Source organism: Pleurodeles waltl, chromosome 2_2 (genome assembly GCF_031143425.1).
Source record: "Pleurodeles waltl isolate 20211129_DDA chromosome 2_2, aPleWal1.hap1.20221129, whole genome shotgun sequence".
In the NCBI taxonomy this organism is placed as follows: Eukaryota; Metazoa; Chordata; class Amphibia; order Caudata; family Salamandridae; genus Pleurodeles; species Pleurodeles waltl.
In genome coordinates, this window is record NC_090439.1 from 190,430,614 (window position 1) to 190,457,983 (window position 27,370).

A 27,370-nucleotide genomic window follows, 5' to 3' on the forward strand; every position below is an offset into this window, starting at 1 on the left:
ATGACTAGCAGACATCTCAACCTTGTCTCATTCCAACCACTGTTTTTTTAGTTGGAAAATTTGAGATTCACACGCCTAAATATCACTGACTAACCTATGTCTGGCTCTGACACCATTGAGACCTGGTCCACGCTACACAAAACACTGCAAATAAATGTCTACATAATTTCCCGTCAATATTTGCACTCCTCCTGCAGCCGTCAACACTAAACAAAACATCCTATCCTCCCTCATTCCACATAAGGGGTTTAATTTTTTCCTCGTACTCCACTTGACTCAGCCACCTGGACTCACTAACCCAATGTACATTTACACTGCTAAATAAAACTCTCTGACATCGTCAGAACAGAAGTCAACTCAGTGCATTATAAAACAGCAACTTAATAAGTAAATGTAGATGTTCTCAAGGTGCTGACCAATGCTAATGGCAGTGATCAAAACAAGCCTTTGTCTAAAGTGACATGATGAGTGAAAAAAAATAGACTGGAATATGGCCTAAATGAATGGCTGATGGTCTCTGTGCAATGCATATGCCCAAACGTGGGTCCTGTGCTCACTATGCCATAGGACTCAGGTTACATCCTACTGATGAGCCCCAGGTCAGGAGAACCAGTGTGTCGCCTCCAAGACATCCTCTCCAGGCAGGATGGGACAGACTGTTCACATAAAGAGCAGGCTCGGTACTGATTTGCACAAAGCTGGCCTTTGTCTAGAATGGCATGGTGGATGAAAAACAATGGACTGGATTGAGGCCCGAGTGACTGCCAGTAGTTGAGATTAATTCAAGCATTCTATCCATCACCTTGTGTTTTTTTGCAGATGACAATGATCGAGGCATCAGAATGAAAAAAACGTTGATTCCTCAACTTTGGCCCACAATCACTCTGCAACAATAAGCACAGAATATGATGCTGTGTACTGGCTGCATGTCAAGAAGATGAGTTCTTTACAAATCTCCTAAATAAATAACATTTAAGAAACGTGACCAGAGGATTTGAGGCTTTTATGCAATTACTACTGCAGGTCATGAGAATGTTTGTATGACTAGCAGACATTGAATGCACTGTGTATGACGGGTGCTGATAGGCTGCAACCTCTTCCGAATTTCAGCAGGGCGACAAACATCCATTGAAGGACTTTGACATGGTAAGCAACCTTTTATTGAGACCCAAAGTAAATCATGTTCTCACATTCCAAGCACCAGACATGCTCAAAATAGCAGGCCAACACTGAGAGAACAGAAGAGCTCCTTGAAGGCAGTAACTCCTTCATTCTAGCCAAATCCTTGTGTGATTGAATTCTTTATTGCATCTACCTCTCTGAAAACAACTTCCTCTAGCAGAGCCACACAACCAGCCCTAGAGGTCTTTTTAGGCATCTAACTTGAAAATGTATTGACAGTTGCAAGAAATCATTCACCTTTAGACTGCGGAGCAGTGCAATTTGAAGCTAGTTATCAACAGTCCCATTACAGTAATACAACAAGCACTTGTGCCATCATGATCCTCTGTGAAGCACACAAATATGCATTTTAATTTCATTTGCTTAGTAACACAATTAATTTTGAGAACTGTAACCAATTAGGATCTGAAACTACAATTCTAAACTTTTAGTTAAATTGGAAATAAAAAAGGAACTACACACAGAAAGCATGCTACATTGTTTCTTAGTATGACTGGGATTCCTTGTGAATTATATGAGATTTTTCCAGAATTTAACTAGAAATTCTGAACTTTTTTCCATAATTATATTTTCCCATAGTAGTGAATCCTGGAGAAATGCTGCAGTTACAAGTGTTCTTAATAATGTGAGTTTTGTGTTAAAAACAACTTTGCACAGCTGTCACAGACAAAGAGCGTTATCGGGAAGAATGTTTTAAGGCGTGGCGGCCCTATAATGTTTAAATATTTAAAGAAAATAGTTGTGGGGAGAATGTGTACAGTAAGCGTAGAATGACAGAAGGGCTTTGTAGTTCTTTACATTCTAGCTTCTGAAAAACAAATTTTTGAAACTCATCTAACGTCCAAGGACTGGCTAGGGATTTACTTCTCCCTCTGGAAGAAATTATTGGATGATGTTATCCAAGGTGGGAATGTGCCTGCCAAAATATTTGTAGTAGGTTTGTGTAGATTCACTTCTGACTTTTGTGCCTCTAAATCTCTTGGCTTCCTTCAATACAGTCAACCAACTCACCCAGATTAACATCCTGAAAGAATAGGAAGGGTATTTCTAAACTGGTTCATCTCCGAATGGTCAAACTGTTCCCAAGTGGTTAAAATAAGGAGATCTATATTGAGCTAAGTCAGTCTTCAACAAAGGGTATTTCAGGGCTTGATTCTTTTCCCGATTTTATTTCCTCTTTATCTGGGACCACTTAAAGAGATCCTTCGAAACTCTGGCCTTTTTTATCATCCAAATGCACGTGATACCTAGATCTTTCTCATCCTCTGACAACATCTGCCTACTCGTCAACACTGTGGACAGAATTCAAAAACGGATTTCAAACCACCATGTAAAACTCAAAAGAGGTAAACATAGAATTTCTCCTCAAATCCAGCTTTCCTGTCCAAATGCAGATTGAACCATGGTCTTCCCTGGACTGTAAACAGGTAATTGTGAATAACATGAAACCTTTGGCATTTTTCCTCTACAGACAGCTTAAACCACATAGACAAACCTCTGCTGTACACAAGAGAGTTAACTACCAACCCTGGTTGGTCCGGCAGTTCATACATGAATAGAACTTCTCATAGTGCAGATGGTAGTTATTTCCCGGGTTGACTTTAAGAACTCACCTCTCTCCGGTTTCCCAAAAATAAGTCTGCCCAAACCTCACCTAAGAATTGTGCTCCATGAGACCGCCCAACTTTGTTTCAGGAGAAACAAAATTTGAGCACATCACCCTGTCCTTTTAACTCTTTAGTTTCTCCCCAGTTTCACAGTTTAAGACTGCCTGCATCACTCACAACACCCTTCACCACTCAGTGGCCTCCTAACTGACTTAGAAATTAAGCATCTCTGGTGCTTAGTGTGGGCTGAAGAATGCAGAATCATTTTCTCCTTGAGCTTACTACATTCAGGAAAAAGGGATACATACGAAACAGCCCTTCTCATTCAATGCTACAAGGATAAAGAATTTAATTCCACCAAGTCTATGCACGGCTCCATGTCTTGACACCTTAAACAAGGAACTAAAACCTCTCCTACTCCAAAGATATTTTAGTTGAGACAGGGAATGCTAAATTTAATTCATAATTACAAACTCCTTGTCCGAGGTTTCACTTATTTACTTGTTAATTCTGCTGTGGTGCTAAACGTTTGTTGCTTGTTAAAAAACAACAATCTAAGTTTGTACTTTAGAATCAGTGGTGTAACTGAACGTGAGGAGGCCCCCTGCAAGGTACATGGAGGTGCCCCCTCCAGAATTATTCAGGAGCTCTCAGGCCTGGGTGCTGTGCCGAGGGGGTCCCCTGGAGCTCGCCCCCCACCAACACCACGTTTAGAATACTGCAAAAATAAATACATAAAAAAAGGTTCACATATTTAGGCAGGCATCCCCGACCCAGTAGTTCCATAACCTGCCAAACTCACAGTTTGAGGTGTGTGTGCAACTAAGCTGAAGTTAGGTGAGCTAATATCTTTGTTGACTCAGATCTGATGTTTTTATCACGTACACAAAGAATGTGTGCATATTATTGTAGAGATCTTGGGATGTTGGTAAGTTTTGAGAGATGCACTTCTGTTGGTGAGAATATAAAATATTTGGAAGAGACACTTGAGACAGTTTTCTACATTTTGTATAATGGGGCTGGTTTTAGAATTCCAACAATTATTGAATGAGAGATTAAAGAGTAAATTGAAAAAGGAGGAGAAAAACAAAATATAAAAAACAAAGAGGCAAATCTTCAAGCAGGCATTATTGTAACTAATAAATTAATACATAATACAAGTACATTGGGAACCCCAAGAAAATACAGGTTGCATATCCAAAGAGACGGGAGTTAAAACAAAATTGACAAATTCATCAGAACATAAGAGGAAAAGAAGAAAAATCAATCACATGTAGAACACGGTAGGTACATTCTTTTTAATATATCCAAAATGTACATAAAAATGCAATAAAAACACCCCAGTGAACAAAATTAAAAAAATAATCTGTCAAAGCAGTGATTCTTCTCCCTCCTCCATGTTACCCATTCAAGCATTGGGTGCCGTTTATATTTATCTAAATGTCATCCTGTCTCTTTTACTCCCTCCATTAACAATGTCTAACTCTATTACAAGGCCCACCATTGTCTAAAGTGTGGTGGTTCATTGTTGAGCCAGTTCTTAACGATATGTAATCTAGGAGATCTCCATTATGGGTTTCACATTATCTACATTGGGACATATCACTAACAGAATAAAGATTCCAGACAATATTTCTCTGTGTGATAACAGGTGTAAGTTATTTCCCACAGGAAATAACATGCAGGCGTAGGAAAAAAAAAGGCCTAATTCTGTGTGATTCCCTCTCCTGCCAGGGATTACCAAGCATAAATCAACAAACATTTACCACCTGCCAGCAGCAGTTGGTAACTGTTGCAGGCTCTTTCTTCTGGCTGGGGGCTGGACATGGGCTGGAGATGGTGGAAGGGCATTATTCTTTTCACTTGCGGAGAGGAGCTTCTTGTGTTCCCCCCCATGTTAAAATATTTGTATGGGTGGGGACAGGGGGCAGCAGCTGCCTGCAGCTCTACTTTGAAGTCCAGGCCTGAAGCTTTAGAGCAAGAAATAATCAGGTCTACAGTTTGCAGACCTAGTGCACCAGGAATGATACAGTTGCCTAGAGCCCTCTGGTGGACACCGCTTGAGCAACTTGTAATTGAGCCCATATTGTCTACTATGACAAATGTAACTCCATTAAGGTTAGTGGAATATTATTATCTGAGTAAAATACTATTAGAATTCTTAATGGTCTTAAGTTACCATTTGTCATGTTACATATCTTCATAAAGATTAACTGAAATATATTACAAAAGTCCTTTTGAGCACATAAAAGAGTACACATAGAGTTATTGGCAAGATACTGGTTCTTTATTCTTTTCTTCAACAAAAGCTAGCCAACACGTCTTTCATCCAGCATAACTGCCTGGGCTTTGTCAGGGCTTATAAACATAAGGTCTGTAAAACAATCAATTTGTTATCACCGAAAACACTCAACCGAACATGTAACTCATGCCAAGAGTTTTCAATTACTATATTTGACCATATTTATCACCAATGTAGCCATTCAAAGTAACCAACTCAAGAGAAATTACCCATGCACATTTACTAATGCATTTCATCATCATGGTAGCAGCATATTACAATGTTCACAGTCTGCTTGTTCCCTGAGTTCAAGTAAAGTGTCTAATTGAAAGTTCCAGGAAAAAACAGAAGATCAGTGGATGAGGATGAGGTTTGATTCACATGAAATTAATAAGCACAATCACATTGTTTCACAAAGATCCAGTTAACTTAATGAAGTGTGGCATTAGATGTGAGCCCTCAATTTCAATATGAAAGTGATCGGTGACTACCCCCTGAAAAAGTTGCAAAAGCGATTATAATTTCCACCTCTGGCGTCAGTTCTCTATCACAGTAGTAAATAATCAGCTGCCAGTTGATCTGAAAAGAGTATGAAGCTCAAGGAAGGGATAACCAATTGACAAGCAAATCAGTTGATGGACCTTTCCTCTTATTCCACTTAGTGGCTTCTAACTAAAGAAAAAAACATTGTAATTTAAAAAATCCAGATTTAGGAATCTGGCATTTCTTTTGCAAATTAGTGAAGGAGCGAATTGTATCAGCTTGAAGTAATTGTCTAGCCCTGTAAATACCAAACTGATACCAAACCTCAGAGACCTAAAAATAAAGAGGATGATTCTATTGAGGTTTATAGGATGTGAGATGTGGAAAATATACTCTTATGTTCGCCAGACACTCAGCAAGCTGACAGTTTTTTTTTTATAATAAGTCTTACTACTGCACCAAGAGCATTTTCAACTTCATCACTGAAGAACTCTACTAGCAAATGCCACACCCTCTTTTTCCATCTTGAGTATGGCCCTGCAAATTTGTATATACTTCAGTAGATGAATGAGGTGAACCTTGTCTTTTTACTCATCCCTACCATTTGTGAACAGTTTTAAAAGTATGGTGCAAAATGTTAATTTCCTTTTGTATCAAATAGCACTGCTGTGTAAAATATTTATTTAAAATTCCAATGAAATACAAAAAATATTGAAAGATAGTGTTGAGTGTGCAGACCAGTCGAGACTGGGCCACTTTGCTGTATACAATTTATGCCTGAGGATCCATACTTTTACCATGGTCTTTATTGCTGTATTAATTTTTAGCTGTGTTTAATTCTTTTAATTTCTTTTAATGTATTCCTTGACAAGGGGGCTATATGGCCAAACTGCACTTTATTAAATAACAACTTTATGTCATTGAGTGCACCCAGTGGGGTCTAATCAAAACCTGCAACCACATGTGGGTGATGGATAATTTGCTTGGCTCTGGTGCCCCAAATGTAGTTGAGCACTCAAGAAAGATTTGCCAGGATAGCCTTATGGGAGGGTGTAGGCAAGTTTTATTCTGATGTAACAAATCTAGGCTGAAGGGTCTGCATTTTAATTTTTGGTGTCAATCTTTGTATGCATTTGTAACTGCTTATCGTTCTTACTGTAAAGCACTGACACTTTTACTTGGTTATTGGCCTATATGGAAAAATGCACTTTAATGGTTAGTGTCCTTGTGCTACTGTGTACACTTCACAGGGTTCAAAAGATCCCAAACTTTTGGATCCCTATGTGGGTGTTTGAAGAATGTGTATTGTATTGCTTTATGTGTTTTTGTCTGTGGTCTCCCGTCCCTGGAATCAGTATGACACTATGTATGTATCAAAGAATGCCCCAAAACCGTGCCAAAGTGGCTTTTTGTGTTTAACTGAAATGTTTGTAAAATAATATTGGTTAAGCTGTCATCTGGGAAGTGGGATGGAAATCCACAGTAAATTTGCATGAATTAGCTTGGCTCCCAGCATACAGTATTTGCACATTTGTTTATTTTTAACTTGTAAGATAACAACGGCTATTGATCAGCTGCCTTCATTTTTTGTATCTATACTTTTATGAGCCTTGAGGATCGAAATAAAGCTATGAACGAAACTTGGATATGATATTGAAAATGTTTAACATGCCCCAACTGCACACTTTCCAACAGTTTATTTCAAATCTCTCTGGGTAATGAGTTCCTGTCCGAGACTTGTCACTCACACCCTCTTTTTTCTCTGCGGTTGTTTACTCTTCTCTGTAAGTCCACGTGGCCCACTGGTCTTTATAAAACTCTACGTATTCAATGAATTTGCGAGTGATGGAATGTTAGAAAAGAGAAGTGCCAGCCTCCTATTGGCATTATCTAGTCATAATTAACCTGGAAGTAAACCTCCTTCTCTATTCATTTGTTTATTTATTGAAGTAACACAAACATGAATATTTTGTATACTAAAAATACCGTATTTGCTAAACGTAAGAACAAACTAGATTTCCTTCTTCAGGCTTGAGTATCCAGTTCTGAAGGCATGAGATGTAAGAGTTCATGTCCTCTAATGCAGTCTTTGACTGCTGTAATTCTTCAGCCCCTCTATTATGGATCCATGACAAAGACAAGGGTGGCCAGAATGAGGGCGGAAAGGCAACTAAAATCTATTTATGTCCAGAAATGTCTTGCAATAAGGCTATTAGTATCAACCATGTAAATGTCACAAATATTGTTTCAACAATATCAATATCCAAGGATATTGTGTCAAAACGTTCATGAAGTCAAAAATATTGAGGAGCAGAACATAGAGAGTAGGAATATTGTTTTGTATGTTTATAATATATTTTAAAGCGTTGTTGTATATCATATTGTTTACTTTGATATTGTATTAAATATCACTTTTATTTAATTTAATACATATTAGTTACATTTGTTTTATGAATTAGGCGTTAGTATTATAATAATTGGTTTATCATTTTTTTCTTATAGTTTGTAAGTTTTAATGTGTCATTTAATTTTTTTACATTTTGTAAGGAAGTTATAATTTAGCTGTGGGTTACTGGGTTTGTAGAGGAATACGGTTAGAAGTTATCCAAATTATAAATTATTGCTTTACTTTAAAATACTTTTAATTTGCAATTAGTTATGAAATTATATAATTGCTTATTTATTATATTAACTAAGTGTACTTTGTAATTCCTAATGTGTAATTGAAATGTTTTATAGTATGTTTACTCATTTATAATTTAGTAGCAGATTTGTAGGTGAACATGATAGGAAGGTACTTAAGTTAAATTTTTAATTTTTTACATTCAATTTTGATTTCAAATCTGAATTAAATATAAAATTGGTAATTATTATGTCAGTTACTTGATTGATTATTTGCTATGTCAGTTATTTGTTCTATTTTATTAATAGTTAACGTATTGATAAGTATTTGTTAATAAACCTTTTAAAACAAATGTTATATTTATCACTGTTTTAATTTAATTTGTTTAGTTACTATTTTAATGTTATTGTTGCTTTATTTTAGAATTAATTTTAATTTTAATATTTTTTTAATATTTTAACTTTATGGACTTTTCTATTGGTCGTTTATTTGGAATATATGGAGGGAAGTGTATTTATGTTGAATATATTTATTTTGTTTTATATTTGTTAAAATATGTTTGTGTATTAAATTTTATTTTTTCAAATATAAATACTTTATTTTAATGCATAAATATTTGTGTTTTAAATATGTTTTCATATTTTAGGTTGTTTGCTATTTAAATGACATTTTAATTAATTAGAGTTGAAATGGCATATCTCACCCTGCCTAAGTCCAACATTTTTCCTGGTTTTGCTTACGTTGAAGTGGGAAGAGTAAATTTAACCCCTCCAAAATCCAACACCTTCAATGATTTTGCTTATGTTGGAGTGGGAATAGCAAATCTAATCCCCTACAAAATCCAACAGTTTCCCTAATGTTGCTTGAATTGGAGTCGGAATAGTAAATCTAACCCCTTCAAAAACAACCACTTATGCTATTGTTGCTTAGATTGACATTGAAATAGTACATATCCCTCCTCCAGTTTCTGGAGACGATATATATATCAAGCATAAAATAACATGCAATACCAAATTCACTATATATGTCATTGAATGCCAATGTGGGGCGAAATATGTGGGAAGCACAATATGCATGCTCAAAAAAAGAATTTTAGAACATATTAGAGCCATTAAACACAATGATTTAAACTATGCTGTAATTAAACATCTAAAGACACATGGTAATAAGGATTGGAAAACTCTAAGATATTTTGGATTAGATCACATTCCAGACACGAAAGAGGTGGTGATAGAGTTAAAAAACTTAGACAATTAGAATCCAGATATATTATCAAAATGAGGACCAAAACACCATTTGGGATGAATAACGATGAGGAACTTTTTATACATTTATGATTAATATAGTAGAAAATTGATGAGTTTGATACTTCAGATAATCACAAGCGTGTGTTTGGAATAGTAAAAGGAATTTATCATATAATTGAATACATTCTAATGGAAATAGCAGTTAATGATTAATGAAAAATTGCATTAATGATTAAAAAACCGCTCACCATTTTCAAGTGAATTAGGATTGGATATTTAGTATCATATATGTATATATATTTTTTTTTATCCCTTTTTTTCTGTTAGTATTTTTGTAAGTTTAACTGAATTTAGTTTGTACACATCTTTTCTGCATTTTGATTTATGGTGTCACTGCAATTTGATATGTGAAACATTGATTTAACAGTTGTGAACTACAACCTCCACAATGCAGTGTAAAAGACATTTGAGCTTGAAAGTATAAATACTGACAAAAAGAAAGGACTCTTGTAACCATGAGGAAGACTGAGTAGTCGAAACGCGTTAGCTTCTTTGTTGCACTAAAACTAATAAACAAATTGAGGAATTCCACCTTAACGGAGTGCGCTGCTACTTTGCTTTGGTTTTTTAATTAATCGAGAGCATAGCCAGCTCTCGCAAAGCGCACCAACTATTGAGCGCGTCGCGGTGTGTGGCCGCATTGTTGTGAGATATATATATATATATATAAATATATATATATATGTAAAACTTGCACAGTTGCATATAGGTAAATTATATTGCATGGTTGGACAGGAGTCCTTTAAAGAATGTCATACATAGGGAAAACATTAATGTAGTGCAATAATATTTAGAAGCAAGTACTGAGGACATTTTGGTAAATGTAGTACAGTATGCATCAGCAATGTGCACCCTGATGTGTACTCTAAATCTGTGTAAATGTATATATATATATATATATATATATATATATATATATATATATAGTAATACTTACCTTTTTTGACGATATTCTGTTGCACAATATTTTTGACTCAATATTTTGTTACTTGTCATATAAAGCATTTACATTTTTTAGACAATATTTTTTGAAACAATATTCTGTTGTCATGATATTAAGTTCAAGTGCTAAAGTTAAGAGGATGCTTAGTACATACAAGCACGCAGGTTATACCTCCCTAAAGCATATATCATAATCTTCATTCAAGCACTAGTGCTATCCCACCTGGAGTGTATAACTAACCTACACACCAGCATAAACTACACTGATCCCGCTGAAGAATGTACATCATGCCAGTCATTGCCTAATCTCAGAATTAAAGAAACTTATCCTATCGTGCTTAAAATGCTAGCCATATCTTCAATGCTACCTCATCTTATAAATCTTTGGATTATCTATGAAATGGTGATGAGAAGTGTTCCTCCCTACCAGGTTTAACAAATGTAACCTCTTTGAAGGCAATTCGATAAGAAGAGCTACGAGGTTGACAGACTGAAGATCAAAAAATTTAAAAAGAGAAATTATGGAGTCAAGCGTACTCCAGACATGTGTCTCGAATCCCTTCAAACATTAAGCTTAGACCATCCTTACTGCAGATTGGGAAAAACGTTGCAGGTCCCCTTGACCAGGCTCAAACAACTCTTCTCACCTGACGTGATGTACATAATCTCAAAATGTCCTCCAACTCACCTCATTGTACCCAATTAGATATGCACTGCATACATAACAATGCATACATTCAGGCATACACATGAACCCTGCCTGTTTCTTGGCCTGTTGTTCAGCGGAAGGTTGAAATGAGTTACTCCTCTTACACCTATCATTGGTATTTTATTTGAATATTATATTTTATATATTGTGTTACACAAATATCTAAGCCAAAATATAAACAATCCCAGTTTTATGAAAGTGAATAAATAACTAAGTATAAATGTACTATTCCTAATTCCACCTATCTGTGCCTTGGCTATATATACCTTCAAAGTATATAGATGTGAAGTTAAAGATAGTACATCCATATTCCCCTCTATGCACTTAATTTCACAGTGTTATTCTTGCAATAATATTTGTGCAGCATGATAGGTTTCTGCACAATATTCTTCCCCTGTCTGTCATTCTCTTGCAGATATTATATTCACAAATTCAAACGGGAAACATACCTTGGCCCCTTAAATATAAATATCTGTAAAACTGTGTACATACAAAAAGGTGCAGCAATGGTTTCAGGGAACTAGAGATACATTCTGACCCATGCACGTGGTTAGCATTTAATTATTTTTTGCAAGCATGGTAGTAAGAAAAAGGAGCTGTACCTGTTAAGTCAGTACATCCTATTTTAAATGTTATATACTATGTAAATGAAAGAATATTCAATAATGTTATTATAATGTTAGGAATCACTAGTTATGTCCTTGTAAGAACACACACAGAAGCTTGAGAACACCGAACGTCTGTTGCTTTGTGCGGCCACATCGTCATTCTGTTAAAAGCCATTGCATGTTGGAGCTGTGAAATGTATGTGCACTTAACATTCATTTCGGGATCAAAATCAATAATTCACACATAATATGGAAAATAGATGAAAGAAAATGCAGATTGATGAGAATGTATCAGTGATCACTAGGACTGAGCACAATCGCCCAGGCTTTGCTATCTGTGGGGGGCTGGATCCCAGCTGCTCAGCAGAGAAGAGGTGTAAAAGGCAAACACAGCAGACCCATCTGCCCAGGCCATTCTCCAGAGCAACGAAGGCTTCATCCATTAATAAGCACTCGGAATTCTCATTCAAAATTAACTACCACATTAAAGAAACAATGAACACAGTGGTAGGAAGGCGCAACCACGGGCACTCAGGAAGAATCCCCATGAAAGAGCTTGCTTGTGTGTACGTGTAAACGACTATGTCCGGCCTTTAGATTTGAAAAGGAACAGAGAAGAGTGAGGCTAGATAACACCAAAACTGGCACATTTCACATTTGAGTGGAATTGTCCAGACGTGGGTGGTGTTTATTTATAAATTGAACGTATGTATTTTGTAATAGAGTGGGCTGATGGAAATAACGTTTTATCTAGGACACACCCTTTCCACACGTCAACATCTGCATCCCACACACCACACCCTGTATAGACTCTTTGATCAATCCGTCACCTTTATTTGACTGGTAGCCCGAGGCCTGCGGATACGAAACAGTGTGATCTTGAACACCCCAGGTACTCTCTCATTTGAGCCACTGTACAAATAAAATCATCATTGACTACCCTTGACCTGTGAGCCACAAAGGCACAAGTCGGGTGTGGACGCAGGTGTACAGAGTTTCCCCACTATTTTAGAGAGTGCACACCGTTCCCGGAATTGAATAATTTTAGTAACTCTGTGTTAATCTTTAATAAAGAATTACCAGTTATAACATGACTATGTCACCTCGCTTTAGTAACTTAATGGGGAAACTTCCTACATTAAGAGCACATTTAGGGACAGATTTACAAGAAAGTTGTACATCAGCTGTGATGCTCTACTTTTCTTGCACCCCCCTAACGACACCATGTGTGTGTTGTATTTACATTATGGTGCACCATGGCACACGTTAGGACAATAGCGTCAAAATATATGACACTATTTTGGTACTTTGCAGGATTAGCGCCATAAAGTTAGGAGCTAATCCTGCAAAGTAAATGGACGCACATAGAAAGTAATTTGCACGTCATTTTAACACCTGCTCTGAGCAGGCGTTGAAAATGGTGCTAAAAATGGTGCAGTGAAATGTTGTAAATTACAGGGGAATGCCGTCTTGCATACATGTGGTGCAAGGGTGTACAAAGTGTTGCAATGCAAGCATTGCTTCACTCTGTAAATATGGTCTCCTTAACGCCACATTAGCGTAAAAAAACATGTGGTGCTGAGAGGCACTAGTGCCTTGTGAATCTGGCCCTTACTGTGCACAAGTGGCTGCTCATATTGCTGTTTATGTTCTATTGCATTTAGATTGATTTTGTTAGCGTAAAATGCATCCGAGCCCATACACCAGGATGTATTTTCTGCTAAACTAGCACTAAATGCTGGAAGTAAGTTGGTGGAAAAACCATCCTCAAGTGCACAGTTAGAAATAGGACTCACTATTTCTTAGCACAAAATGCATCTTTGCGTCTATTTTGGAAGAAAATAGAGCTAAATGCAGAATTACTTTCTGGTGTATTTCCACATAATCTTGCAGAATGTTTGGGTAATTCTGCATGATTATGCTATCTGGAATTACATAAATTACTGCCACCCATATCCAGACAACTTGCCTTTACAAACTCTATGAGTGGAACCTATCCTTAGGTTGTTTTTTAACCCTTTTTCCCGCTGGTATCATCCTCTTTATTCATCAAAGATGCCCAATAGAGGTTTAGTTTTGAATCCCCTGTTTGAAAAGTTACACAGAACTTGGGGGTATCTAGTTAAAGGTTGGAAAGGGTATTTTAGGGCCTGAAACACTGTGCTTTTCACTGGCTTGCTCTTCTTTCACTGCTCGTTTATGTTTTCATCCAGAGACAAATCGGTTTGAAGATGTCAGTGCTCTGGTTTGCTGGGCTGCCCAAAATGGTACTATTGTGCACATACTTCATTCTTTCTCCCTACCTTTATTCCCACTAGTGTTCCCCTTCCTGTCTTACTTAACTCTCCCACTACCCCCAACTATGCCCATCACTTTCTTTTCTGCAGTATCCCTCCTTACTCCCCCGTGTTCTTGCTTTTCTCATACCACATTCTACCTCTCTCTCTGCTTACTCATCACAGGAGCTCTTCTTCTGAAATTTCTCACTTTCTTGCTTACACGACCCTTCAGACCAACATATATATGTCTTTTACCTCTAGTTTCACTATTCACCATCCTTGATCTCTGAAATGTATCCTCTCCACTTCACATCACTCCCTTACCCTCTACCCATCCATTTTTGCACAATAAACTTCTCCTTCTCACCCTCACCGCAAGGCTCCTTATCTACACATCAGTGCTTACATGTCTTGATGCCAGCCTTGTATATTCCTTCGTTGTCCCTTCATTTAAAAAAATATATCTCTTCAGTCCACTTACTCTCACTCATTCATATCTAAATCTCCACTTTACCTTGTCTCCCCTGCCAACCACTTCCCAATCCTGCAAATTCATTATTTAGCCTCCTTGAGTCAGGCAGTGAATTTAACTCCCCTCCTTCCGTTTTACCACAAACCTTTACCCATCAGCCCTCTTGTATCCTCTGAATGCAAGATCAATCAGCAAGAACTGTCTGAACACATATGAAATTATGTAAAACTTTATCTCAGTCTTAATCTATAGCCCCAAAATCTGGCTATAAAATGAGGTGACATCATCATAAATAATCAGAGGAGGACTAACATCATTTACAAAAATTCCTGCCCACATGTATCCATCCATGCTCTCCATTTCCTACCTTCTCATCAACCCTCTTTCTTTCCCGTAAACAGACCTCTGGTTAAAAGACCAGATTTTTGTCAATCCCTTCCTTGACTTTTCTTCAAGACCATATTAAAAAACTGCAACCTGCATGTACTTCCAGACTTTAATACATGAACTGTTCCTTATTAAATGCTTCTTCTTTAGTCTAGAATCACTTAATATTTTTCAACTGATCTTCAGTTCTATCCACACCGCTGGTCATATACTAGAAACTTTTATAACTTAATCACAGAAACTAAAAAATCTTAGAACATTGGAATGTTGAGAGCTCCACTGGAGACAATGGAGTGCTCTGAAAGTTTACTAGCTGATAAAAGCCAGAGTGTCAACATTCCAATGTTCTTTGTACACAGCAACAGCAGGCCTCACGAACCCACAGGGGATTTAAATCCCCTCGGACTCTTTACAACAATTCAATTGCAAACAGAAACAATGCTTCAGTTTTTACACCTTCATTATCACTATCTTCATCATGCTTAAAAGTAGCAAATAGAAACATTTGGAAGGTGCCTTTATTTGCACAAGTACGAAGGATGAGGCACATCAATTAGCAATTTTTATAATTACCCTCCTCTAATTAAGTCAGCATTCAGGATCAGTCTTCGTCTTCAGGACATCAGTTAGATCGCCAACAGTCTATCTAAGTTAAGGGCAAAGACACTCTCCTCCTACGGAGAAAAGTGTAAGGGGCAGTCTATGGGCAAAGATAGTTTTCTCTAAGTCTCAAGTCACCAAATAGAGTGACAGAGTTTCGGGATGCAATCAATATAATTCCCTACCTAATGACCGTTTGTCTCCTGTGTCATGGGTTTTTATCCCTTTTTCGTGATACATTCCCCCAAAATTCTATTGGTCAGCCAATACACCCCACCATTGTTAACCTATCAAATCATACATTAAGTAATGCATTTTGTCATTTTCGATAAAACATTATGTTCTAATTGGTCATCATAATTGACGTATTTTCGTAGGTGGTTCATCCGGAATTACTTCATTGTCTTTATACATATCAGGTCACAAGTTCTCTTCTTCTCGCTCCATCGTCCTTGGAAGTGTCAAATAATGTTTCGAAGCACATAATTTTATACTAAAAGCTGCTAGCATGCGGATGGGAAAATGTGGTTCTGTTGCAAACTATTGAAAGGAAAAGAACAATCACTGGGTCATGGTCTTTTACAAGTCAGCACACTGAAGAGACAGAAAAACACACTTTAATATGAGAGCTACACAGCTTTGCTTGGCTCATGCTAACTTAAGATATACGAGTTCTAATGAATGCAGTTTTATACGTTTTAATAGGCACAGTTTTAGCAATCTATGAACGATTATTTCTTATAGTTGACATTAGTTTACACACATAAAATCATTTATGCTAATGTATATATTTCAATGAATATTTTATTTAATGTAGCATTTTTAATCATAAGCATTTCACGTCTATAATATGTAATAAAAACTACGCTCTCTCAGTCCCTCCTCTGATGACGCTCGTCATCACAAATCTTGTGGTCTTAATTTTTCACCTTGCGCATAATACGCATTTCAACATCCTGCCCTTTATGTGAGCTTTCCCATATTTCATTGAACATTTTCTCTCTTTCACTTTCTTCGTTTCTTTTGGTTCTTTTAGTCAAATTTCTTTTCACTTTATCATTAATCTTGCATATTCCCCAAAATCCCAATAAACAAATCAGAACAATTAGTAGTCCCATCATGATTTTTGCAAGTACCCCATTCCAAATGTTGGTAAACCAGCTTCCCACTCGGGCAATTCCTTTTCCAAATTTCTCCCAAATTTCTCCCTTCAAATCTGTACTATCTCTAGTCAGGTTAGTAAGCATGCTTCTAATTTTCTTACTGTTATCAGGTATATATGAGCAGCAATGACGTTCATTAAGCATTTTGCACACACCTCCACTCTTTGCTAAAAGAATGTCTAAAGCAAGCCGGTTTTGAAGAGTCATAGCTCTTTCTGCAGCAAGTTCAGTATTCATCAGAAGTATAGCTCCTGTAAAGTTTGTCAGCATGTTATCCACAATAGTAGACAACCTTTGAATTTTCATAGAATTTAGGATAACCCCCACTGAAGGGATTATAGCTCCAAATATGTCACCAATGACAGCCGCCACTTATTCTCGTTTTTGTCTGGTATGTTGTAATCCAGACGTTTCAGGTATTTGTTTTAAGTCATCAATCTGGTAGATCTTTGGGAATATTATTCCCAAATAACATGTCCCATACCATCCCTTAGGGAGACGGTAATATGCATTTAACCCACAGATGTAATAGATTCCAGGAATTGCTGGGTCTTGTCCATTTAACATAAAGGTCCATTTGCTCTGAAACAAAAGCACATGCCTACATTCACTCGTTCCTACAAACAAATTATCTTGATCAGATTTCGGTCTATATATGCAGAGTCTACCTACGTGTAATGCATCTATAGCTAACTTGCCTTGTGTTTTAATTGCAGTATAAGCATAATCATTTGCATAAGTGCGTTTTTCTAAACCTTTTTCTAATCTTTCTTTTAATGCTTTGCGTCTATCATCTGTATGATCTAAAAAGCTTTTCTCTATAGGAGACAGTAAGCATGTTAAGTTATTGCGATGTGCATAAGCAGTTCCAAATGTTAGTGTTGGCTCAAAGAATCCTCTAACTAATTTTATATCATGCTCTTTAGCTAGCTTATTTAAGAATTCAATAACAGGCACAAAAGAAAACACAACGTCTAAATTTGAATAAAAATATTGCACATGCTCTTGATCATAAAATCTTGTTAGTAGCAAGCTACAGCTGATCCCATACGTAAGAGGGAGGCTATGATAAGTAACTCCCTCCTGCACAGATGAAGGAATTTTAGTACATACATAACAGTCTTTCGCATCCATAGTTTCCACATACTCATTTAGTAAGCGATAGAAAACATTAGTAGAAAGCTCCCCTTTTGCATTAGTTCCCTCATGCAGATGTCTTGCTCCTTGCTCAAATTTTCTCCCATGGTGATAGTTTATTAGTTGTAGTAGTAGTCTCAGGTTTTAAAGTTGCATTAATAGTTTCACTCTCTCTCCATGGCATCCCCACAATCACTCCCACAATCATTATTGCGCATACAACAGCTAGCATAAGTCCTAACCAGCCACACAGTTTACTTCCTTTGTTACTATAAGCCATGTTTATATAGAATCAGAATAGCAGATCAACAATCAACTCTGAGCAGTAAACTCTCTCTCTGCGTATTTTACAGCGTCTTCACTCACTCCAGGACCCTTTTCGTCAATTCAGGTTAGCAGCTTGTCGTAATCAGGTTTCTATAAGTCAAATCCAGGTTTAATGTCACTTTCCGTTATTTTTTTTTTTTTTTCTTAAGACTCTTTATTATTATTTTTCAGCTTTCACAATTTCGATCTTTTATCTCAGTTTTCTTGTTTTAATTCTTCAGGTACCATAGTACTGGCCTGGTATTTCTCGATCAAAACAGAATGCTAAGAATTCTTTTTGCCATTCAGAAGTTGTAGCATATGCCCATTCAGGACCTGTATATCTTCTGTTTGCTATTCTCTTTCTTTTTAATTTTCGTTCTCCTCGTTGTTCTCCTTCACTCAGATCGTCAGTTTGTGAGGTATTGCTTTCCTCTATTATTGTCTCGTTTGCTATTTCTCTTACTCTAAGGTGTGATTGTTTGGCCAATTGTCACCTCTGTTCGTCTTGCTTCGGCGTTTCCCTTCAGTACCTTGGACAGCACCCTCTTCTTGTAATATGGTGTTTTCTCCTGATAGGCTTGGAACTTGTTCAGGAGATTCTGATTCGTTCTGATTTAAATTTGCCACTTCTTCGTCTCTCTCTCCTTCTTGTTCGACACTGTATTCAGACTCTGAATTGTATTCATCTGCTTCTGGGAGAACCTCTCCTTGCCTTTGTTGTCCTGCTGCCTCCACTGAGATTGGCACTCCGTCACCTCTCTCGAACTCACTGATAGTTTGAGGGACACGGCTGTTCTCAGCGGGCTCTCCTGTAGTCTCAGATCTTTCTTGACTGATCTCTGACTCTGAGACTTCTCCTCTTGAAGTTGCTGTACCGGAATTTTCAAGTTCCTCTTCAACAGGACACGCTACCCTTTTTGTATGGCTGGCATGTATCCAGTTGGGAACCCCGGCACACTTCACAGCAGTAGTGGTCGTCAATATCACTTGATATGGCCCTTTCCAACACGGCTCAAGACACGATTTTCTTACGTGCTTCTTGACAACCACCCAATCTCCAGCTTGCAGAGAGTGTCCTGGTTCGGCGATTGGTGGTAATGTGTTAGCTTCCACCTGGTGAGAGAAAGAGCGAATCACGTCAGCCAAACTTTTGCAGTAATCCAACACCATATCATCTGTAATATTCACTAGTGCATTTGCAGGTACCGCCGGTAACCTCATTGCTCTGCCCATGAGGATTTCATGTGGGGACAATCCCGTTTTCTTATCTGGCGTGTTTCTCATAGACATCAGCACTAGAGGTAATGCATCTGGCCACTTCATGTTTGTTGCTGCACACATTTTTGCTATTCTTGATTTCATCTGCTCGACTAGTCCTGAGGCTTCAGGGCGATAGCTACAATGCAGCTTTTGTTCAATGTTGAGTGCGGCACACAGAAGTTTAATCACCTCATTGTCGAAGTGTCTTCCCCTATCTGATTCTATAGAAACCGGAAACCCGAACCTGGGTATTAATTCTCTGAGTAGTAGTTTTGCAACTGTAAGACTGTCATTCCTACGTGTGGGATATGCCTCAATCCAATGGCTAAAAACACACACAATCACCAACACGTACCTCAATCCTCCGCAAACAGGCATTTCAATGAAATTCATTTGTAGTTTATTAAATGGACCACCAGCTCTCCCAATGTGGCTCAAAATTACCACTGTTCCTTTTCCAGCGTTCATCTGTTGACAGATGACGCACCTGTGACAAGTAATTTCTGCGGCATGTCTGAATTTTGGATTGAACCAATCAATCTTAAATGATCTGATCATGGCATCTCTTCCTAAATGTGCCTGCCCATGATACAATCGGGCAAATTGTGACAGAAGACTGTTTGGCAAAACCAGTTTTCCCTCTTCTGACACCCAAATATCATCTGCTCTTTGTACACACTGCATTTTCTGCCAGGAACGTTTTTCTTCTTTGCTAACGTGGCTTTGTAATGTCTTTAATTCGTCTAAAGTATCAACCACTCGTAATGCTAGACTTAAGGTTGTGTCATTCTCAGGTTGTGGTAACAGTTCCCACTGCTCTTTAAAAGATATACAGTTTAATGCACAAAATCTGGCAACTTGGTCTGCATAACCATTCCCCATTGACACAAAGTCTTGTGATCTGGTGTGAGCACTGCACTTCACCACGGCAATTTCGAGAGGCAACTGAATCGCATGTAACAAATCTCTTATTTGTTCTCCATTTTTCACTGGTGAACCAGAGGATGTCATGAACCCTCTCTGTGACCAGAGTTGACCAAAATCATGTACAATTCCAAATCCGTATCTGCTGTCTGTATAGATTGTGACTTTCAGATTTACAGCAGCATGGCAGGCTTTTGTGAGAGCTATCAATTCTGCCACCTGTGCAGAAAACACTTTCTCGAGCCAGGAGGCCTCGACTATACCAGATATGGTACATACTGCATAACCAGCTCTCAAGGTTCCTGTTGAATCTCTTAGACAGGACCCATCAACGAACATAATGCAATCGTTTTCCTCTAACTGGGTATCTTTTATATCTGAGCGAGGTTTGGTACTGAGCTCAGTCACCTCCAGACAATCATGCTCAAACTCTTCCCCATCTTTTATTTCTGTATTCTCAATGGGAAGTAGAGTTGCCGGGTTCAGCACAGTGCACCTTTTCAATGTGACATTGGGTGACCCCAGAATAATTGTCTCATATTTGGTAAGTCGTGCATTTGTCATGTGTTGTGTCTTAGTTCGTGTCAGCAGAATTTCAACAGAATGTGGAACCAATACTGTCAAAGGGTATCCCATGACTATGCCCTCACATTGTGAAAGGCTTTGACCAACTGCTGCGACTGCTCGCAAACAACCCGGTAAGGCTGCTGCGACAGGGTCCAAAGTAGCTGAAAAATATGCTACAGGGTAATTTGCATCTCCATGGACCTGTGTTAAAACAGACAAAGAACAAGCATCACGTTCATGACAGAACAACAAAAATGGTTTCTCATAATCAGGCATTCCTAATGCTGGAGCCCTGCACATGCACTCTTTCAGCTCTAGAAATGACTCAAGCTCTTCTTTTGTCAATGTGATTGTGTATGGTTCATCCTTAACTTCCTTTCCTGTCAGTTTTGTTAATGGTTTTGAAATGATCGAGAAGTTGGGTATCCACTGGCGACAGTAGCCCACCATTCCCAAGAACATTCTGACATCTCTCTTTGTTGTTGGGGGATTCATTTGTAAAACAACTGTTATTCTCTCTTTTGATATTCTTCGGGACCCTTTTTCAATCAGATGCCCCAAATACTTCACTTCTTTTTGACAGTACTGCAGCTTTTTAGGTGACACCTTATGTCCGTTTTTCCCTAAATGGTTTAATAATGCAATGGTATCATATTTGCAGCTGTCTTTGGTTTTGGATGCAATCAACAAATCATCAATGTACTGTACAAGAGTCGAATTGTAAGGTAGTACAAGAGGTTCCAAATCCTTCTTCAATATCTGATTGAAGATGGATGGTGACTCAGAAAACCCCTGAGGAATTCTGCACCAACTGTACACCTTATCCAGGAATTTGAAACTGAACAAAAACTGGCTGTCTTCGTGAAGTGGTATTGAGAAAAACGCTTATGATAGGTCTACTACGGTAAACCATTCAGCATCGCAAGGAACCTGGTACATTACCGCTGGGTTGGGAACCACAGGGCAGCATTTTACCACAATTTCGTTTATTTTTCTCAAATCCTGCACAATTCGAACTTTCCCACAGGGCTTTCTCAAACCCATAATTGGAGAGTTACACGGACTGCTCAGGACCTCTTTCAAAACTCCCTGTCTGAGAAAATCTGCAATTATCTGTGTCACTTCAATAAGGGCATCCTGAGTCATGTGATATTGTGACACTTGTGGGAACACTTCATTCGGCTTTATCTGCACCTTGACTGGACCTACTCCCTTGATTAATCCAACCTCCTTTCCAGTCAAATCCCACACCTTCTCTGTTACAGATCCTTGCAGATCAGCTGGTTGATTGATCAAGGTAAACACTGGAAAAAGGGTAATTAGAGGGTAATCTTCATTCATCTCTCCACCTTCTTCTATGAGTTGACCCTCATCTCCCTCATCATCACTGTTTGTCTGTACCTCTATTCCACCATTGGAACAGGTAATCGAACATTTGGTTTTGCATAATAAGTCTCTTCCTAATAAGGATACTGGGCTTGAGTCGCATACAACAAATCTATGCAGGCCCTGAAAATTTCCGATTTCAACCTGCACTGGGTCAGTGATTGGATTAGTCAGGTACTGGTTAGCCACACCAACCACTCGTATGGTGCCCCCGAGAGAGGTAATCTTGGTACCTCTGCACTGCGAACCGTAGAGCGTGTAGCTCCTGTATCGACTAAAAATGAGACTTTGTAGCCCATTACTTTTCCCTCCACATATGGGCCTCTCTGGTCTACCTCTAAGGATTCTGCGAGTCTGCACTCTTCACTGTCTGAGCTGTCATCTGACCAATCCTCATTCATCTAATTTTCACCTCGTAATGGGAATTGTTGTACAGTGTTGTTTTGATTTGTTACCTGACCTGTGACCTGTTGAGGAAGCGTCACCTGTTGCTGTCCCATCGGAGCCAGAGGTAATTGCATTTGCTGTCTAGGCACCATAGGGATCTGCTGTTGTATTGGTTGTACTGACACTGTTTGGAAACGCGGCATTTGCATTTGCTGCATAGGTTGCACCCCTGACATTTGCACCAAATTATTTTGATAGTTTTGATTCTGGTGTCTCATTCTTGGACCTCGTGAATTTTGCAGTGTACCGGCATTAATACTCTGCTGAACTGTACCATCCTGCATTATATTCGGACAATCCCGTTTCCAATGTCCCACGCCCCCGCACGCATGACATGGTGACATCTTTTTCACTCCTTGACCATCACCTTGAACAACAACATTATTCATGTCCGAACCACGGCTCACAAACCCTCGACCTCTACCTCTCGGCTGTGCCTGAAACACACCATTCAAATGCGGTTGTTGCTGTATCATTTGCTGAACACCATTTCCCTGTATTCCAGCCTGTGCAGCCCTTATCTGCATCACCATCACCTTCTCCTTCAACTTTTTCTGCTTCAACTCAATTTCGTCACTACAGTATTTCGCGTACTGTAATACTTTATCAATTGGTTTAGCTTGCCAACAAATCAAATGATTTTTAATCATTTGGCTGACCTCCGGTCTCAGCCCTTCGACGAATCTGAACACAAGATGATTCATGTCCTTTGGTTCAATTGTTTCAGTACCACTGTAATGTTTGAATGCCTTTAACAACCTTTCATAATATGCATGTATTGACTCTTCAACCTCTTGAGAGGTCCGGTCGATTTTCTGCCAATCAGTTACCTTCGGCGACACCTTTTGTTTCAAAAACTCAATTACTTTATGATAATATTTCATCACCTCTTCAGAAGGTGCTCCAGTCACTTTATTCCTTGCTGGTTCCTTTGTGGGCCAATCTACCCCTCTCTTGCACTCGAGCCACAAGTCTGGCGGAACAATAATCTCAAACAAGGTATTTAAGTCTTCCCAGAGACATTTCACAAGCTTCACGAATCTATCTGTCTGTTGATACCACTCAATCGGTTTTTCTCTTAACCTAGGATAATCATTCGTAAAGGACAAAATGTCTCCCCTGGATCAAGGTACATGCACCAAAACACCACCAGCTGTTTCTCTCATAGGTAGGATTTTCACCGTCTCTAAATTTGGTGTGACTGTTGTTTCATTAGATCCTGGACTATTTATTTTTCCCTTATCTCTTTTCTTTACCCATCGGCCTTCCCATTTCTCTAGTGCACCCCAAATTTGTGCGCTTTGCAGCAACTCTTTCAAATGTGTCTTCATGCCTGCAGATCTCATGTGTTCAAAATCCTTAGTGTCAAAATCTAATCTGTAACTCCGTTTCAAATGTTTTGTGTTTCCAATGTCGATATTGTATTTGTCTGCCAAATTCGTTAATTTCTGGTGTACTTTGCCTACCTCTTTGGTGATTTTAGGGCATAAGTACCTTAATTCTGCCTCAGTGTAAGACTCTAACCTATTTACTCCCATTGTTCCATCCACCAATCCAGCAGCTTCTGCTCCTAGTCGTACTATATTTAGGTATTCATCTTGTTTTTCTTTCTCAGGTTCGATTGTAGTCGCTGTAGTCTTTTGTGATGTGCAAGTTTTCTCTAACCACTCATTTAACTGTTGTACTGTAAAACCCTGCAGTGAAATTTTCCCTGCATGTATCATTGGAGTGTATGAGGTATTTGTACTCATAGTTTGGGGAGTCAGGACTCCCAACCCTGCTTGTCGCATTGCCTCAAGAGGTGCCCCTATTGGACTGAGGTCCATTAAGGGTCTTGATTGTTCACAAACCTGTCCTCCCTGGGCCATTATTTGCGGAGTTATAATAGGCCCTCCTCTTATCGTTTCATGAGTTATGACCCCCTGTTCGCGTGTCCCTGTTTTCTCCTGTGCATATAATGGTACTGGGGGACCAACAGTAATAGGTAGTGATATAGCGGCAGGTGTCTGGCCTGATCCCAAGCTTCTTGGAGCGGTGACACCATAGGTCTGTTCTAATAACCCTGGTGCAGGTTCTTTCAAAGGACCCGCTACTGGGTTATACCCAGGTATCAGTTGTGGCGGTTGTGACACTAACTGTGGAGTTGACTCAATCTGCATTAATCTTGGCTTTGTATATATCGGGTCTGGCGGTACCACCAAGTTCGTAGTAGTCTTGAGTACTGGAACATCGGGATAAATTCTTTTTATCTGTGGTGGAGGTTGTAACTGTATCAGCGAGTCTGGTGCAGTGGGTACACTGACACCATTCTGTATCAAAGCTGTATCGCTAGTCTGCACTGTATCAGTAACACCCTTCTCCTTCGTCTGGTTCCCAGGATCCAAGCAAGTACTTGGTGCACTGTCGTTCACCGCATATGGTGGCGGACGATCATGTAACAATCTATCCATAAACGCCTCATCATCTGAATCGTCCTCTTCTTCCCAGGATCTTTTATTCTCTTTGTGTTTGCCTGGTTCTTTGTCAGTTTTGTAAGAAGCTTTCTTTCCCTGTGTCTCATCTCCCTGGGTTATTGCCGGAAACAGCTTTAACCCATCCACTCTTCCTCGTCTCCACATTTTGTTCTCATTATCCCACCTAGCCTCTGCATAGGATTTTTCTGCCCTTGTCAATCTTCTGTGAAATCTTTCTTGTCTATGTTTAAGAGCCATCAGGTCCCAAATTGCCAAAGCCTCATATTGTGCCGGTCGAGGAGGTGGTTTCTGCGGACTTAACATCCACCTCAAATTTTCTAACACCTTTTGATTAAATATTTCATGTTCCGGAAACGCTAGACACCCCTCTTTCTCGGTTAATTTGCGCCATTGTTTTATCCATAAACACGGTGCAACACCCTTTTCCTCCATAACCGTGTAAGCTGGTGTACCCTCAGGTGGTGTAGGTTCCCCATCAGTTGCAACAATATACACATCTCCTTTCAAAGCGCTTTTAAACGCCTTAACAAAATTCATTTTATTTGATATTTAATCAGAAAACGGCTTATTTCCCAGGACACTCTTCACCTACCCTTTGCTCAACCTATTGCCTTTCACGGACGGTAACCAATCCGTGCGCGACCCCTCTCGACATCTGACCTATCCCAGCACGGCACCACTGACGTCACACTCACACACACTGCAGCTGACAAAGTCTTGCGGCTTGTCCACACCTTGCTAACTCCTCACCACTCAAACAAACTAATGCAAATTATTGCTAGCACTTGAATGACAACACAAATCTGCCGGTTTACTACAGGAAGGGTAACACATTCGCTTCAGAACTTTACAGAGATTTCACTTGAAGCCTCGGCCGCTACTTTCTCCTTCTCAGTTCCCTCATACGCAAGCAGAATTCGACCTGCAAATCCTACTCTCGACTTGTCAATGACTCCTTCTAGTGCACTTTAGAACTTGTCAAATCTCCATCGAAGGTTTCACACATGCATCATAACTCGAAACTTGACTTGTCAACCACGCCCGATTGACCTACTAAAACCGCACAGATTACAACATAAACCATTTTAACATCATACTCCGGAGTCTTAGACCTCAATAGGCCCGTATACAACAACCAACCACGTGGATAATTTTGAGCAACAAGCGCTGCATTCACATGAAGTACGCCGACTTCCCTACTCTCATGCTGTGGAGTACGCCCACTCCTTCTAAACAACACTTAATTTGGCCTAATCGCACTCAAATATTCACAATCACCTGCAAAGTGCATAAGATTTAATAAGCGCAAAAGACCCTAACCACACATACTATGGCGCCGAGAACATTCCCAACTCATTTAGGCAGGCTCCGAGATCCCGGGAAAGCCATGGCGAATCTAGCAACTCATCATTTCTCCAAATTGTATTATCACAAGAAAACAATTAAACAATGAAAACTCCGTCCTAGGGCCCCCAAAGGCCAAACCGTACTCTGCTACCAGAACTGATAACGCGTCCGTCTATGTCGATTTATACACATCAGGACTCGTTTTAGGACGATGAATCTTTGGGCCCAGTGGTGAGACACCGTAGGACGAGATAACTGATCAATATATCAATCAGTACGTCAATAACATTGTCAATAGTTAACACCAAAATATATATTACTTTAGTCATTAATAAACCTTTGACGCAATCATGACCTTTCAGTCACGAATAATCACACCTTAATGGAGTTTTATGAATTTTAATCCCTATTGATTACAATCTAATAGCAAAAGCATTAATCTCAAAGTCAGGAAACATATAAGCACAGTCACAAGATGATAATCATAATAAGCTTTCAATAATGCATAGATCAGTAGCATAGATAATCAGATGGATATAAGTGAATCGTAATACATCGAATGTTCTAAGGTACTAGTTCAGCATAGCATCACGTCAGTCACGTCGGTTTGTCAGTCAAATGAATACCTCATCTAACCTCTAATTAGCATTAGCATGTTGGGCTTCATGCAAAACAATTTGAACACCAATTTGGAAAACATCTAACTAAGGTCTTTAATCAAAACATACAGCAGTTGGTACCTAGAAAGAAAAGGCAAATAAATGAATTTTCATTAGCAATTTTTATAATTACCCTCCTCTGATTAAGTCAGCAATCAGGATCAGTCTTCGTCTTCAGGACATCAGTTAGATCGCCAACAGTCTATCTAAGTTAAGG

The 27,370-nt window shown here is 38.8% G+C and overlaps 2 protein-coding genes and 1 long non-coding RNA gene across 4 annotated transcripts in view; 1 reads left to right on the top strand and 2 right to left on the bottom strand.

The window, feature by feature from the left end:
• GABBR2 (gamma-aminobutyric acid type B receptor subunit 2) overlaps positions 1-27,370 on the top strand; it is a 3,493,747-nt gene that overhangs the window by 806,969 nt on the left and 2,659,408 nt on the right. The window lies entirely within an intron of this gene.
• Positions 1-27,370, bottom strand: part of LOC138281587 (uncharacterized) — a 531,591-nt gene that overhangs the window by 304,766 nt on the left and 199,455 nt on the right. The window lies entirely within an intron of this gene.
• Positions 16,082-27,370, bottom strand: part of LOC138283077 (uncharacterized) — a 187,658-nt gene continuing 176,369 nt past the window's right edge. The window contains exon 4 of the mRNA XM_069221227.1: positions 16,082-19,202. Within this exon, the coding sequence (XP_069077328.1) occupies positions 18,549-19,202 (654 nt within the window). The 3' untranslated portion in view covers positions 16,082-18,548. The remainder of the gene's footprint in view (positions 19,203-27,370) is intronic.